Below are 15,786 nucleotides of genomic sequence, written 5' to 3'. Positions count from 1 at the left end.
TCCACTGCTTCTAAAACTCATTGGCAAAAATGACCAAGTGACATAGGACTGCATCTATAAATTAAAAGAAAATCCAGAGCTTATTACCTTTATCTTACCACTTAGAAAACATCTAGCCAGCAAGCCAATACACAGTTCATAAAGTATAACAAAAATTTCTATGAGAAATGCATATTTCCTTTCCAATAACTGCCAACCCCTAGCCAAAATTTTCTACATCTTGAATTGTTGATGTAGTAAGTGTAGGGATGCAATATTGCCTTACAATAATTTACCATGTGTCTTTATCACTGACAATACCAAGCCCCAAAGCGGAAAAGAAGTTTTTATTTTCCCTACTTACAAGTTTATGAGTTATGTAACTGCAGTTTACTATAATTGACTCAGTTTCTGAACAGTACCCACTCAGGTTAAATGCCTATGCCAGAGCAGAATCTGGCAGTTTCCAACTCCCACTTTCACTCCTTTCCTGTGCTTTCCTGTGTCATTTCTTGGCTCTTTCAAAGATAGTCAAAAAGGTAGTAAGTACAAGTGTGGGTGGAGTGGGTTGCAATTACTGTTTTCCTATCAAAATCTATTTCACGTTTCATAAAGTCTCATATCTAACAATCATATAAAAACATGTTCGTTGTACTGAAGTTGCATGACCTAATGTTTAAAAATATTAACACGCATATACTTCTTTGACTAAAATTAATGAAATGAGTTTATTTTCTACTCTTACTTGGTCAACTAGAAGTTTCAGAGTTTAAAAATAAAGAACAAGGGGCCTGATCTCCTGGACTTCTCTTGCCCCTCCTGGGCTCAGAACATTTCTCAAAGCTCTATCCCCCAATCTATACAAAGGGGATAATAGTGCTTGCCTAGTAAGGCTTTAAGAGTTCACTAGATAAAAAGCTGGATTCAATGCAGAATAAGAAATGGTTTTATTATTTGGCTACTATTAAACATTTTGTAATTAAGAAATGAGAAAACTTTTTCTATATAGTACCTTTCTGTTTTGTATGCACATTGGCTTTAAAAGTTATCACTTCCTAAGCTGTCCACAACCTATAGATACCCTAAGGCAGTTTTATCTTAGTCCTCTGGCCTGGCTTTGACAACTGTAAACACAGCCGGTGACCACCCAATCACACAGCACTGCTGGTAGGACATACCACAAAGTGCTGCCATTTGGTTTTCCTCCTCTGATCAATTGCTATGGCTCACTGGCATCAATTAAGGGGGGGCGGGCGGGGACCATGAAATGTTCAGGAGAGTAAAAGATACTTATGGAAAACTTCACTTTAAAAAGACACTGAAAGAACAATAATTAGCCAAAATAGGACATTAACAGAAAAGACCAAACCAAGCCCTAGAAGGTAGCTATTAAAAGTTACCAATGCCACTGAGCCCCTGCAAGTCAGTGCCACAGTTAGTTTTATTCTCCAGGTACTAAAGTGAATTTGGGAGTGATGCTGTATCACATTCCAAAGAAAGACAACGGGCCATGAATTTTGAGCTTGACTAGGACCAGTGCAAATCCCAGATCCTGAAAGCCAACACCCTATCATGATTTTACAAGTAGGGCAGCTCTGCCTAGCACCCGTTAATTCTTTATTAAACAAAGTCCATCACTTTTGGCTTCGAGTAGAGGTGAAATCCAAGAAACTGGTGATGCTTATATTTTAGTAGAAAATGCTTTTTATGTTTTAAAAGACAACTCCTGATGACCACAAATTCATGAACAGAAAAATGGAAAGGGGAAGAGAACTTGACACATTACTCTTTACCGACCCCTATTGGATGACCAAGGGAAAAGAAAAGTGAAATCTTACCTCCCCTCAAAGGATAGCACAGAGAACATTCGGTCTTTCATGCCATGGAAAGAAACCCTCTCAGTTCAGATGACCCCTAGTAGAACTCAACCCTAAAGCACATGCAGCAATGATTTCTATTTATGGGGCTGCCGGAATGGAAATTGGGAAAGGGCCTTGTGGATCAGCCCCAAGGCCTTGCCAGGTCCCTGGCAGCCTGTGACCTCTGACTCTATGAGGAAAAGCTTACATAAGTGCTATTGTGACCATTTCTGATAGCAGGAAATGACCTTACCTCTTTCTCTATTTTGAGTAGCTTCTTCACAGCCACCTCCTTGTCCTGTGATATCCATTTGGCTCGATAAACACTCCCGAAACTTCCTCCACCGCAGTTTTCAAAAAACTGCAAGTCGTCAAATTTAATTTGCACAAAGGAGGTACCGAGAGACGACATTGCATAATGACAAAGTATTATACTTCCACAAAATCTGCAGAAAGAAAGTAAAAGAAAAGTTGGATTACAGATATGAAAAATCCTCTGAATCCCACTTTAGATAATGTGTAATGAGTCTTATGAAACTTCCAGAAAGAACCTTGATGACTCAGGAGAAAGAAAACCAAGACTATAAACAAATCAAAATGAAAACACTTACCCTGGCAGCCCGTGCAAAATTCAACAGCAACTTGCCCAGACTCTGAAACACAGCTGTCCACAAAGAAATGGCTCAGATTTCTTCCCTGACAAAACCTGTAGCAGTACTTCCTGCACATCCCGAGGAGTTCTGCCTAAAGGCTACTGTGTCACCAGGTCTCCTATCATGAGGCCCTGACAAACGGGAAGACTGCTTTCAACAGCGAGCTTGCACAGCTCTTCTGGCATCCGAGGCACGCCATCCTCCACCTTGTGCTCACAAAATATACATAACCTAAGCAACTGAGCATCCTATGGCATGGAGAGCCAAACGCTGCAAGCTGAACACACGTTCAGTGTTTAGATTCCAAAAGCAAACTTTCAGCTTAGGGATGATAGAAAAGCTGGCCAAGTGTTTTCTGAAGTGGCTCCCTGGACCGTATGCTATAGCAGAAACTTAATTAAAGAGTAGAAAACTTGCCCTTGATTACAATATATTAAGTCATCCAAAGAACTCTGCCAAGAATGTTTTAAAAAATATTGTTTGTTTCCAGAGGAACAGAGTTCCCTTCCCAGAAATTATTACAGTGGTATTTTTCTGCAGTCTAAGATGTTTTACTATTCTCCAGGTAAGTGGTCATCCTTCGTACCCCATGCCAGACCACAGATTAAAAAGGAAAAATGAAACGAAAATACCCAAACGAGAAAACAAAGAACTAAACTTTTGAACCAGCATAAAAGGTAGGTGGATAAAAAATGTTTGTATACATATTCTTGCCAAAATTGTAAACCAGAATCTTATAACGAGGGAGCAAAAAGACAAATTCATACATATAGGACAGTCTCCAAAACAACTGGCCGGGGTTCCTTATAATTGTCAATGTCATAAAAGACCTTTTTTAAAAAATGTAGGGAAACTTCCAGCATGAGGAGGATTTAAAGAACTATGATGACTAAATGCAATGCATGATCACTAACTGGATTCTGGATCAAAAAAAAAAAAATCTACAGAAGGTATTATTGGGATTTTAGGGTAATCTGAATATTAACTATATATTAGATAATATTAAATTATCCATGGCAAATAATGGTATTTTGGCTTTGTATGAGGATGTCTTTGTTCTCGGGAGATATACTGGGAGATGTATATCTCCCAAATAATTTAAAATGGTTCGACTCCTCATCTTCAGAAAATGGTAAAGAAAGGAAGTGAATATGGCAAAAAATGTTAACAACTGACAAATCTAGGTGAACGTTATATGGGCATTTTGCCACTCTTCATTTTTCTGTGGGGTTTGATTGTTTTCAAAATAAAAAGATGAAGGGGGCAGTTTGGATCTATATAAACTGATAAATTTTCTTTATAATCATCTTGAAGCTTTTCTGGGTGATGTAAATAGCTCAGAGATCTTAATGTGCAGCTGACTAGCAGTGCCATTTTAGGAACATCAGGTCATTGAAGAATGCTGATTTCTTATGCAAAGTTAAACTCAGCTCTACTTTGGAGAGAAGGCAGGAGGGAGGACTTTATCCTCTAAAGTTTAAAAGATAGCTTATAAAAGAGAGCTTAGACTCTACATAAAAATGCAGGCAGAGGGGGACCATAGTATCCAAATACAGTCCATACACATATTTGAGTCAACAATTTATCCTACTGACTTTCGCTTCAATTCATAATCAGTTAATCATAAAAAAAAATGTAGATACAATTTAGGAATGCACCAAAGATAGGTACATAGAATACGCAAGCTAAAAACTACCACATGCAAGATTCCTTCAGTGTTACGGATGCTAGTTCTATATTTTTATTGATCATTTTTATTTAGATCAATGTATAAAAAATAAAATAGAACTCCCCTGCCCCACTCCTTCCCCACTCAATTCTCTCTCTAGAGGGAATTAATTTAAACTCCTTTAGCATTTTCTTCTGGTACTTACCTCCATATTTCTAAAAAATATATTGTTTATATTGCTATTTCTTGATTGTACCATTTTAGATATTATCTAATAACTTTTCCCTGTGGAAGATAAGGATTTAATTCTCATATACCACCCTTTACCTTTTGCATGCAAATATGTCACACTTTCCAAATCCTCTCAGCTTCCAACTATATTGTAACATTGAGTTAAGTCAATGTTCAGCATTGACAGTAGTCTAACAAAGTAAATGTTATTTCCAGGAGTGCTATGTAGGATTCAACGACTTTTTTTCTTTTAGATAATTTTGTTTCTCTTAGAGTTATAACTTTGTTTCTCTTAATTGCTCTGTTTTCTTTTTTTTTTTTTTTTTTTTTTGCTGTTTGCTTAGCTTTTTATACACCTAACACTTATTAACCTCAAACTCTCCTAAGAATTGCAAAACTACTCTCAGTAAAGACATTGGGGTGGCGGGGAGGTTCTATTTTTTCTCAGAGACATCCCTCCTATACCCTTCATCTCGATTCAGTCTGGCTGGAATGGTTGCTCTCCAGGCCTGATTTTGACTGGGATTTCCACATCCTAAGAATTTCCTTCACATTTTCCTCTGTGGGAATGTCTGTCCTTGGATCTCCTTGCTTCTCTTTCTTAGTTTATTTTCTTGTTTTGATGGTGCACATCTCCCATTAGCTATTAGCTACCTGAATAGAGTACTCAGAATGAGTGTGTGTGTTTGTTTTTGAGACTGTGTATGTCTTAAAATGTCTTGATTGGTAGCCTGGCTGGGTATGCCATTCTAGGTAGGAAATAATTTTACTTATAATTTCAAAAGTATTGCTTCATAGTCGTCTAGCTTCTAATGTGGCTGTAGAGCAGTCTGATGCTACTCTCATTACTAATCCATTTTACATATCTCTTCCTTTTCATTCCTGGAATCCTGAAATTAATAGCATATGATTAGGGGTGAGTCTTTTTCATTCATGGGTAGGACACTCAGTGAAATCTCTCTGTCTGTAACTCATGTCTTTTAAATCTGGGACATTTTCTTACATTCTTTACCACTTGCAGCCACCTTTACTTCTTATTTTCTCATTCCGTCCACACACACGAGGAACTACTTGCAATTCCCAGTACAAACTGATCTCTCTTATATCTCCACACTTTTGCACAGGTTTGTGTTTCTGCTTAGGAAAAGTCTTTGTGTGTGTGTGTGTGTGTGTGTGTGTGTGTGTGTGTTTCCTGAAACAACTAATGTCCATGACCAGCTCTTTTGAGCCTCATGAGCAGAGTTAAACTCCCCTTCTGTGCCATAACACCTTTCTTTACTCGTTCATCTTTCCCACTTGATTCCCACCACACTATAAATTTCCTAAAGGCAAAAGTCATTTCTATTTACATCTGAATCTTCAGCACCTAGTACACAGCCAGGCACACTGAACCTTCTCCACTCAAAAATATTTGTTGAATGAATGAATGAACAAATAAATGAATAAATAGTTTTTGGCTATTCTTCCATTATACCTTTTGCAGCTGGAAGAGTCCAATCAGATTAAGTAAAATCTGACACCTATAGTTTTTACAAGTCCCCCCAGAGGATTGTGAAACGAATCTCAACTCAGAAACTGCTGCCTAGGCTTCTTAGGAGACTGGAAAAGAGGACATTAGGGACCTCCAGGATTGGGTGCCTTGGAGTCCAAAAGAGGAGGAAAATGAGGGGGAAGGGAAAGGAAGGCCTTTCCAAAACAAATGTAGAGACCTGAACCAAGAAAAGATCAATATGAATAAATCTAAATTCTCTGGTGCAAAGCAGGTCCAGGGAATACAGATGAACTAAGGAAGAATCAGTCACATTTGAAATTGGCCTAAGGGTGCCAGAGGAAGGCTGGCATCTGAGAAGCATAGATCTCCAAGATCTTCATCACTTGAGATGAAGCAACTAGTCATGTTCTTCCCAGAATCACTGTTACTCATTTTGTGATACATCCTGCCATTTGGAAACTGGCTATGCATGAATGGAACCACGTCGTTATGTGAATGTTTTATTGAGACCATACAAAATTACGTCCCACCTGATTACCAAAGAGATTAACAATCCTGGGGTGTACAAGTAAAGGTTTTAACTCCAGTGAGCTGGGCAAAGCATCATGGATCTAGCTGTAAAGCCTGATTGAGATTCCTACTGCAATCTATATGAGTGTCAAACCATATATATTTATTTTTCCCCTTAAGTTTTCTCTCCTTTAATTTTAAAATCATTACTCTAATAGGATCAACTCATGACAAGAATGAAAAAATCTGAGTTGCTGATTAATCATACTTTGAGCATCTTGGGGGAAGACTGCTGCCTGATCAAATCATGTTCTTATTTTTCCACATGTTCTCCAGTGAATACAGCAGAATTCAATAAGTGTCACCTATATAAATGTATTTACACAGTATACTCAATCAAATGACGTTTTCGTCCCACATCAAAATAATTGCTTTTACACAAGAAAGGCAATTTTTCTCCATATAACAATTCCCAGTCCTAATTTTGTAGTATTCTAACTTTTGTTTCATAAACTCTCAAAGCTGTTTTAAATATTGCTAAGAATCTATCCCACAGCACTGAAGGGTAAGTTAGAGCACGGATATCATGAAATTTAAAGCCTAATAGTGCGTCACAACTCTGAAAATGTTGAAAATAACTAACTTCGTGGTTGAATCCAATCATTTGAGTACTTGAGTAATAAGACAAATTTTTTTTTAATTTCCTTAAATAAAAATTTAAAAAATTTTAACTATTAACTAAATTGCTGAAAGCATGGCCTTCTATTCCAAAAAAGGGACCTTTTCCTTCAATTAAAAACAGCAAAAACAAAATAAGAACAAAAAGACCCCACCAAAGTATGAACATAAAAAAAAACCTATAGTTTCAGAATTAGATAGATGTGAGTTTGAACTCTGCCTCTACCGCTCAGTAACCTTGAACCAATCACTTTTTCACAGGCCATGGCATTTCCAGAATCAATAAATAAAAAATTATAAATCCTTTACATTGTTATCAAATGTCTCAAAATTGATAGTTCAAAAGTTATCAAGTTTGTACAGAATTATTTGGCTTCTTTAATAAATCTTATTTCCAAATGACATATTTCAACAAGCAGCAGCATGGTCCAGGGGAAAGGCCCCAGGTGGAGCGATCTAATGACAAATCCAAACTTATTAGCTGTTAAACCTTGGACAAGGCACTGTGCCCTTCTGACCTCCGTATTCTCACTGGCAATAACACCCACTCTGCATAGTTGATGCTATGAAAGGGCCTTGCATAACGCCTGGCACACAGCATACAATGCTCAATAAATGGCAATTATGGCTGTCTAATTAATACGTCTTGATATCACATGTAGCCATCTATTTCTTTAGCCCCTGTAGTTGGATATGATTTCCTCAAGAGTTTTCCTCTCTCATTTTCAGAATCGCTTCATATTATATCTCCATTAGTTTTGCAGAGCAATTATTACAGATAAATGTACTATTGATCCCTAAATCCTTTTTATCTGTGTTTCTTTGTGTATTTTTTCTCACTCTTCTGCTGCTTTTAGTTTTGGCCATTTTAGCCAGATTTACCTTATTAGTAAGTAATTACAATTTTCTTTTAAACATCTTTTATCCTAAGGAGAATATTTATTAAAAAGTAATACTTTTTTTTTTTTTTGGCACTTTTTAGATACTTGAGTTTCTAGAACTTATGTATTCAATTATAGCACTCGCCTTGGTAGAGACCTAGATTATACAGTTTCCCTGGTGGCCACTGTCTTCCTTCAGATCTTACCTACTGCATAGTAAATGGACTCAGGAAAATGCAACCCACTTCATTAAGTACTACAAATCATAATTTCTTAAAGAAAATTAAATCTACTTTATAAAAGGATTAACTTTACTAGAAAATAGGCCTTTTGGACTTTTTCTGAATTTTTCTATCTTTCAGGTTTATATGGGTCTATTATTTCTGAATTCAGATACTTCCTCTTTTCCTATTCCTAATTTACTCTTTCCTTTTTCTCTTATTCACAAAAGTTACAAGTTAGTTTTTAATGCAATGCAGCAAGAAAAACTAATTTTACCATGACCTAGATATAACGCCCCCCAAAAATTTAGAAAAACAGCCTTCGACAAATTCTTTTGCCAAGCTTACTGCCCTGGTACTTATTTATGCCAATATTATTTCAGCCTCCTTAATATAGATTAGTGAATAAACTAATAAAAATGTGCTTTATCATCATGTGTATTAAAACAATACCAGTTGGATTATGGTTCTGTAGTTTTATTATTATTATTATTATTCCTACAAGTTTTATCTTCGAAAATGGGGAAAGCTCTGATTTGATATTCATAACACCAAGGTCAAAGATGCAGAGATTCTATTTCTGAACAGGACTGCTGTTTTACTATGTTTTTGTTTTTAAGTCACTTTAAAAAGATAAGATCTATATGACTAGCTAGAGAAGACCAGGTATGTGAATTGAACTAAAAAGCACTGTGTCTACTAGATATTCCTTCCTTCCTCTAAGGCTGCCACTGGGGAAAAGCAGCTTGTTTTGTATAGAATAGGCTGGGCACAGTGAATAGGATCTTCAGTCACAGATATTGGAGAGAAGATGACTTTAAGAGTCTAAAAAAACTGAACAGCTGTTTCATTTTTTTCTATGCTTTACCATTTAAGTAAAATAATTCTCTAGTTAATCCAAAGGTTAAAATAAAAATGAGCTAGTTAAATGAAACATTCTTATCTGTACTTTAATATTTCAATTAATGCAAACAGACTTCCGTGACACTTTCTTGCCAGAGGCAAAGTATAGGAGGAACAAGAATGTAGAGAGTAGGGACACAGACGGCACACAAATGTGTTGTCAAATGTAGGAAAGTGGGTATAATGAGAAGTAGGCACAACCCACGACTTGGGTCACTGCAAGGGCTTCTTGTATTGAATGACTAGAGGCAGGAGGAACAGAAATTCAGAATTTGTATAAAGCAGCATTGAGAAGGCACAGTTCTATGAGTTGGCTAGAAGAGGAATTCACAGGTGTTTTGGGGGTGGGAGGTGGATATAGGGGAGAAAGCAGTTTCCCATGAGTAAACAAGACAGGCTCATACATCCCTAGATTCTGTGGCTACTCGGTGCCTGTTTCTATCCTTGAACCATTTTCTGTCAAAGAGAAAATATCTGACCATCCTGGTTGCTAACAAATAGGTACAACTTCAGACTAATTACCTAGAATGAATGTTCTCTGAGAAGGGACATTATGAAGGTTAAAACTAGTGACCTTGACGTAAGATGAAAGGAAATAGGGATGTTAAAACTAGAGAAAACCAAAGGAAGACTCTAAATTACACATCACTGATCCAGAAGAAAAGCTATCTGAGGGCAAAAGTTACAGAAAAAATTTCTGGTTATGAGAGTTGCCTAACAAGAAAATATGCCACCTTGTTTAGTAGTGAGCTCCCCATTACTGAGAGTATTCAATGGGAGGTGGGCATGTACAGTAGGAGACTTCTGCATTAGCTAGGAGAACAGAATGAATGGCTTTTAAGACTCACTCCACCCCTTTGAGTAAGTTTGACTAATTAACCTACTATAAAGTATGGATAGTCTCCCTTCTCTTAGGGATACAGTCATGAACCTTATACCAAGAGCCCCTTGAGATCACATAAGAGCACAGTGTTAACATCAGCGATAGAAATAATGGAGATAACTGGATCATCTTCCTAAATTTCTCCTCCCAAACTGGCTGGGAAGGTGAGAGCCACATCTCAGATTTCTATCCTACAACTATCCTCTCCCCTCTCCTCCATTTCCAAGGCAAAGAGCTCTCTGCACCTTGAAAGCCATAGTATAACCATAGAAAATAAAAACTCTGTGAGTGATGACCTACCCCTATTCTTTTAGCAACAAAATGGAATTGAATTACCCCATGCAGTGGGCTGGGCTCAAAGCTTAATGGTGCAGTACCATTTATCAGAACCAGGCCCACACTCCTCAAATACGGGCATTCCCATAGGTGGAATACCCAGCCCTGTGCAAAAAGGTGTATGAATAAACATGCATCCTACAGCATCGACTTTAAGATCTGGGAGAATAAATATGCTTAGTATCTATTTGTACTGATTTGTTCAATAAAATCAAACAGTACTGAAGAGAATGAAAAATTCACATGAATTTTTAAGATTAAATGCAAGATTTTTTAAAAAGTGCTTGTTTACATTGGGGTGTATTTATGGTTATATTTGCAGGTCCTGAAGGAATACATTCTTCCCCACAACGAAGCACTTTGGTAGAAAAGTTTAAAAAGCAAAGATTTACTCCATGACCTTTAGACAGCAATTCTTGCCGTGGCTCTTTGGTTTTCCTATAGGGAAGTCCAGAGATGAGTCCAGAAAGAAGAGTGTTGGTCCCTGGAGATAAGCTGTGCTCAAAATCAGCAGTAAGAATGGTTTTGGTCTTGGTCTCTAGGTCATAATCTTCCCCTATTCATACAAATCCCAAATTCTTCAAACTTCTCATATTTACTTTTTAATATTTAATATTTAAATGCATAATTTTCAGATTCTCTCCCAAAATATCACAAAGCTGTATATAAACACAAAGGTACACAAAGCTGTTTTAGAAATCCTTACACTTAAAGCAAGAGAGTAGCCAGGAAAACCTCTACACAGGTAGGCATGATTTGGGACAGGACAGGCTACCAAGCCTTAGCTGGGTATAGATGAAACAAGAAGCTTTCTGTGTATAACTAGATAATGTTATTCTCTATTATTCACTTATGGCAGCTGAAGTTTCAGGCACTATTTCAAGCATTTCCATGTGTTATCTCATATGCTTATAAAGTAGGTGGTACTGTCCGCAATATACATGTGAGGAAACTGAGAATCAAGGATATGAAAGTTGCTCAAACTGACTACCTAACTTATAAGCGACACGACTGGGATTCAAACTCAGGCCTCACTCCAAAGTCATATCATTTCTTCTACCATATCATATGTCTTTATTCCACTGTATCATTCTCCTTCTAATTTGCTTTTTTCCCCCTTTAAACAGATACTTATTACTGTAATTACTGGATTCCTTACCATCCACCTAAAGTTCAGTCTGAGACTTTGATTTCCTATTAGCAACTGGGATGTTGGGGTTAAGGTGTCAAATGTGTAGCTGCTTTGTTCTCACAGAATCTTCTACTGTGTTGGGATTATTTAACTGCTATTAGGGCATAATCGATGCTTCAGCTGTCCGTAGGAGGGTCTGACACAAAAGCATCCATGTATCAGTCACACCAATCTAAGCTCCAGCATTTACAGCTCTCTCTTTTTTAACCAAAACAGTTTTCCGGGCACAGCTGGAACTCTACTTATTTGTATGTAGTGAGGCAAGGTTAATAGTCACGAAAGTAGCCTAAATCGTCACTGCAGTAAGACCAAAAGGTGCCTAAGCTGTTCCTATTATATTCAGACATACAAAACACCCTCCCTATCAATCTGTCCTGGGTAAAATAAAATGGAAAATAAATGATCCAAATTGATTTTTATTTCTAACATCTCTAGATACTGATAAAAGGCTATTTTATTTCAAGAAGTACTATATCACCACAAACACCCTTTTTGGCTTTAAAAAAAAATCATTAATTCTCTCCTCGTTTTCTCTGAATCTATCAATTTCTAAAATCAACTGTCTATTTTTTTCTTTCGCTCCACACTAATAGCTTTACTCTATACTTGACTTCTTTTCATGAAACATCACTGTAATTTCTCCAGTGTTTTCTCTGATAAGTAGACTATTCTCTCCACACCCCTCATAACTCTGTTTATATTTTGATTGCCCTGTCAAAGTCAGTTTCACTGCTTATTCCAGATAGGCACTCAGCCAATATATTGCCAATAACACTCACTCTTGTGCTAACTTAAAATACACAGTGCAGCATGCCAAGTTTCCTTATTTGGCAAGAAGGTCCCTTAGTTCCCAAGATCTTTGACCATCCATTTTTAGATCCAGATCCTCGTGCTTAATATTTGGTTATTTCTCTCCCTCTCTCTTCTCTCTTTCTCTCTCTCTCTCCATCTCTCTCTCTTTACCTGCTTCCCCTTTAATGTGTCCTTATACGTTCCCTAAAAGAATAAGAAGAGATCAATCATCTATTTGCTTTCCTGGACAAGAAAAAAATGTCCTTGCCACTGCATTATGGTTATTTACTCTGAAATTATTAGCACTAAAACTTTTGACTTAATATGATCTAGTTCAAAAAAAAAAAAAAACTTCCCAAAGTTCAAAATAAGTTACAGTAGGACTTAAAATTAAACAGTACACATTGCTCTAAAAGACCATTTTTCCTTATCTCATTCCTCTCTTTCCAAACAAACTAAATTCATATTCATTTACAATCTCCCAAACCTCTCACTATTGTAGCAGGAATTAAAACAAAGGCTCTACAAATGACCGAAATCATAATTAAAATGCAGTCATCACATATTTTTTTGAAAATCAAAACCCATGGAATTTCACTGTGAAGATGGGCCTACTACAAAGCCGACAGTTAACTGTCTTAAATCACCTACTTATTTTTGTCTTTAAATGTAATGTGTTCGTAGGTTTGGATCCACTGAATCCTGGCTGTTCAATTCAACCGAGTTCGAGAAAGCAAGAAAGCTGTCCTAAAACAGCTTTAGTGTTAAAATATACTTTAACAATCATCTTAGCTCAAATATCCTCGAATAATTCTGTAAGTCAATTCTAATACACCATTATTGATAAGAGAACTGCTTTCTGTAACATCATTTGGAATGAGCCACTAAATGGTGTTGCTTTCATTACTAAAGAAACTAACAAAAATAGTAATTAAGTTCTCCATAAACAGTGCTTATGCGCATCAGAAACATTCATTTTCAGCACTCTAACAATGATTCCCCCCACCCCCACCCCTTCTTTTTCTGGCAATTTGATGTCATCTCGCCTCTTCTGTATTAAAAGTTTTTCTACAAGGTGTCAGGAGCAAGCGAGGCGCGCCAGTGCCCGCAGCATTCCCCTCGGAGCCTGGTGCTGGTCTCGGAGCCCATGAAACCCGGGCTGACGCCACAGGGTCGGCAGAGGGGCGACCTCGGCTCCCGCGGAAGGAAAAGGGGGTCGCTGGGGAGCGCGAGTGGGCGCGAGTGCCCAGGTCAGGACGCGCCGCTCCGGGTGGGAAACCTCGCGCCCTGCCCGCGGACAGGGGTAAGTTCGTGGTTTCTCCTCGCAAGCACAGACCTCCGCTGGGAAGCGGCCTGCACCCTGACCTGATTTGGGAGACGAGTGTGCCTCTCGAGGGTGGCCGGGTCACCCGGTGCGAGGCCGGAGCTCGGGCGCTGCCCGCCCGGAGTCGCGGGCTCGGCGGGCGGGGGCTCCTCGTTCCGTGCGGGAAGCGGCGGCCCGGGAGGAGCCCCGCGCGCGCCCAGGACCGCGAAAGCCGGAGCCGCTCCGGGCTGCGCCCCGCTCTTCCGGGCGCCGACTTCTGCGTGGGGCCGGCCCGAACTTCTCGACCGCTCGGGGCCGAGCGGCGTCCGCGGCAGCGCGAACGATCGCTGCGCCCGCCGCCGCCCGGGCCCGGGACGGGGGCCGCGCGGGGCCCCCGCAGGCCGGCCGGGCTCCCAGGCCGCGACCAGGGCCCGGCCTCGGCCCCGAGACGCCGCACGACCCGCGAGCGCGGCGGGCCCGCCTCGCACCCCGCTCCGCGGCCTCCGGCCGGGCCCTTACCTGGCGCCCGGGACGGGAGCGAGCAGCAGCCGGGGGCGCCGAGGCCCCGCGCGCGCCGAGGGCAGGGACGGCGACCGGGGGTCGAGAGGACGGCGGCCCGCGCGGCTCCCACGCTTCCGTCGGAGTCAGGAGTTGAACATTCCGCCTCTCCGTCCCGCGCCAATGAGGAAGTCAGTCACGGCAACAGCACCACCTACCTCCGAGCGCGGAACGGCGGGGCCTCCCTGCCCGCGCCCCTCACGCCCGGCGCCCGGCCGCAGGTCAGACGCGCGGGCGAGCGGGGTGTGGGGCGGCGCTCGGGCCTCCCGGGCCTGCACCCCGAGGGGCACCATTCGCCCCCGCGCCCTGGAACCCACCCGGCAGCTGGCCGACGCCCGGGGCGGGACTCAGCGGTGGCCCCTTGCCCTATCTTGGGGGGCACGGAGAGAGGGCTGTGTGCCTCTGCGCCAGTTTATACCTTCACATCTTTTTAACAAGTTACCACCACCTATCCTGTCAACTCAGTCCTTATCAACAAATATTTCATGTGAAATAGGCGGTGGAAATACAAAGATGGGAGAGGCTGCTTTGTGCCCTGCAGGATATAATTATCTAGTTAGGAAGGAGACAGACGTATAAAGATACTTTTGAGGAGACAGGCTGAAGGCTGCCTCAGTGGAATCATCAGCAGATACTTACGGAATTTGAGGAGTCATGGTCTGCTGCCCTGTTTGGCTTTAACAGAGCTGAGTTCAGATAAAGACACTAGAATCTATTCCAGCTATGAGCAAAGGATGGAAATCGGCATTGGGAAGAAAAGTAATTGTTGATTGAAAAGGATGGTTCTGTGGAGGGAAAGTGAGATGAGGTTGCAAAGGTGTGGGCGACATCATCCAGACAGTTGAGTTTAGATTTTATCATCTATGGACACTGGGGAAATGTGGGAAGCTAGAATCAAAGGGGTCAAATAGGTCTTTGTGTTTTTATTTTAATGGTTATTTAGAGAGAGAGCAGTCCACTTGGTTGTAGGATGGGTTGCCAGGACAAAACTGGGAAGCAGTGTAGATGGTAAATATTGGGATTGTGAGGAGTTGAGTTAGAGGGTACAAAATAACTCATCCCTGGAAATGGGATTGTGAGGAGTTGAGTTAGAGTGTACAAAATAAAATTAGAAAAGAAGGAATGGAATTGAGAGACATGTTTCAGGAAGAGGCCACAGAAGTTGGTGACCTACCAGATGTAGAAGAGAAAAAAGAAAGAGATAATGCCAAGATTCAGACCTGGGTGACTGGAAGAATGATGGTGTCATTGACAGAAATAGGGATACATGCAGGAGAATCTGGCTTCCTGTTGAGTTGAGGTCATGGGAGGAAAAACAAGTAGAGATGCAGCAGTTGAAATATGAAACTGAGATTCAGAAAAGAGGTCAGGAGGGAAATATAATTGTAAATCATTCATATAGTTAAAGATAGGAGAGTAGAGAGATAGGTGAATGTAGGTTAAAAAAAAACCACTTTCTAGTCTGTTATTCAGATTGATTATTGAATTTTCCTTTTGATAAGGACTAGAAATTTTAGCATTGATGGATTCTACTTTGGTAATTGAGAAATTAGGATGAAAACTGTCGTGCTAAAAAAATTTTTTGATGCTGGTAATCAAATAATTTTAAAAACCATCTAAACATTATAGGGCTCTTTAGCATAAAC

The 15,786-nt window shown here is 40.0% G+C and overlaps 1 protein-coding gene and 1 long non-coding RNA gene across 7 annotated transcripts in view; one reads left to right on the top strand and one right to left on the bottom strand.

Moving 5' to 3' along the window:
* Window positions 1-14,278, bottom strand: part of MAP3K20 (mitogen-activated protein kinase kinase kinase 20) — a 154,281-nt gene extending 140,003 nt beyond the window's left edge. For 2 of the 6 annotated variants that reach the window (XM_039855521.1, XM_039855523.1), the window contains exons 1-2: window positions 14,102-14,275; window positions 2,092-2,284 (exon numbers count right to left, since the gene is read on the bottom strand). In XM_039855521.1, the coding sequence (XP_039711455.1) occupies window positions 2,092-2,250 (159 nt within the window). In that variant the 5' untranslated portion in view covers window positions 2,251-2,284; window positions 14,102-14,275. Of the gene's footprint in view, window positions 1-2,091; window positions 2,285-2,449; window positions 2,511-14,101 lie in introns of those variants that run through there. The other 4 variants (XM_039855524.1, XM_039855526.1, XM_039855520.1 and 1 more) reach the window with 4 other exon arrangements.
* LOC120596956 (uncharacterized) overlaps window positions 13,363-15,786 on the top strand; it is a 39,429-nt gene continuing 37,005 nt past the window's right edge. The window contains exon 1 of the long non-coding RNA XR_005651275.1: window positions 13,363-13,582. This is a non-coding gene — a long non-coding RNA (uncharacterized LOC120596956). The remainder of the gene's footprint in view (window positions 13,583-15,786) is intronic.

This window comes from Pteropus medius, unplaced genomic scaffold, assembly GCF_902729225.1.
Source record: "Pteropus medius unplaced genomic scaffold, Ma_sr-lr_union100, whole genome shotgun sequence".
Lineage (NCBI taxonomy): Eukaryota > Metazoa > Chordata > Mammalia > Chiroptera > Pteropodidae > Pteropus > Pteropus medius.
This window is presented reverse-complemented; position numbering and strand designations above follow the sequence as displayed.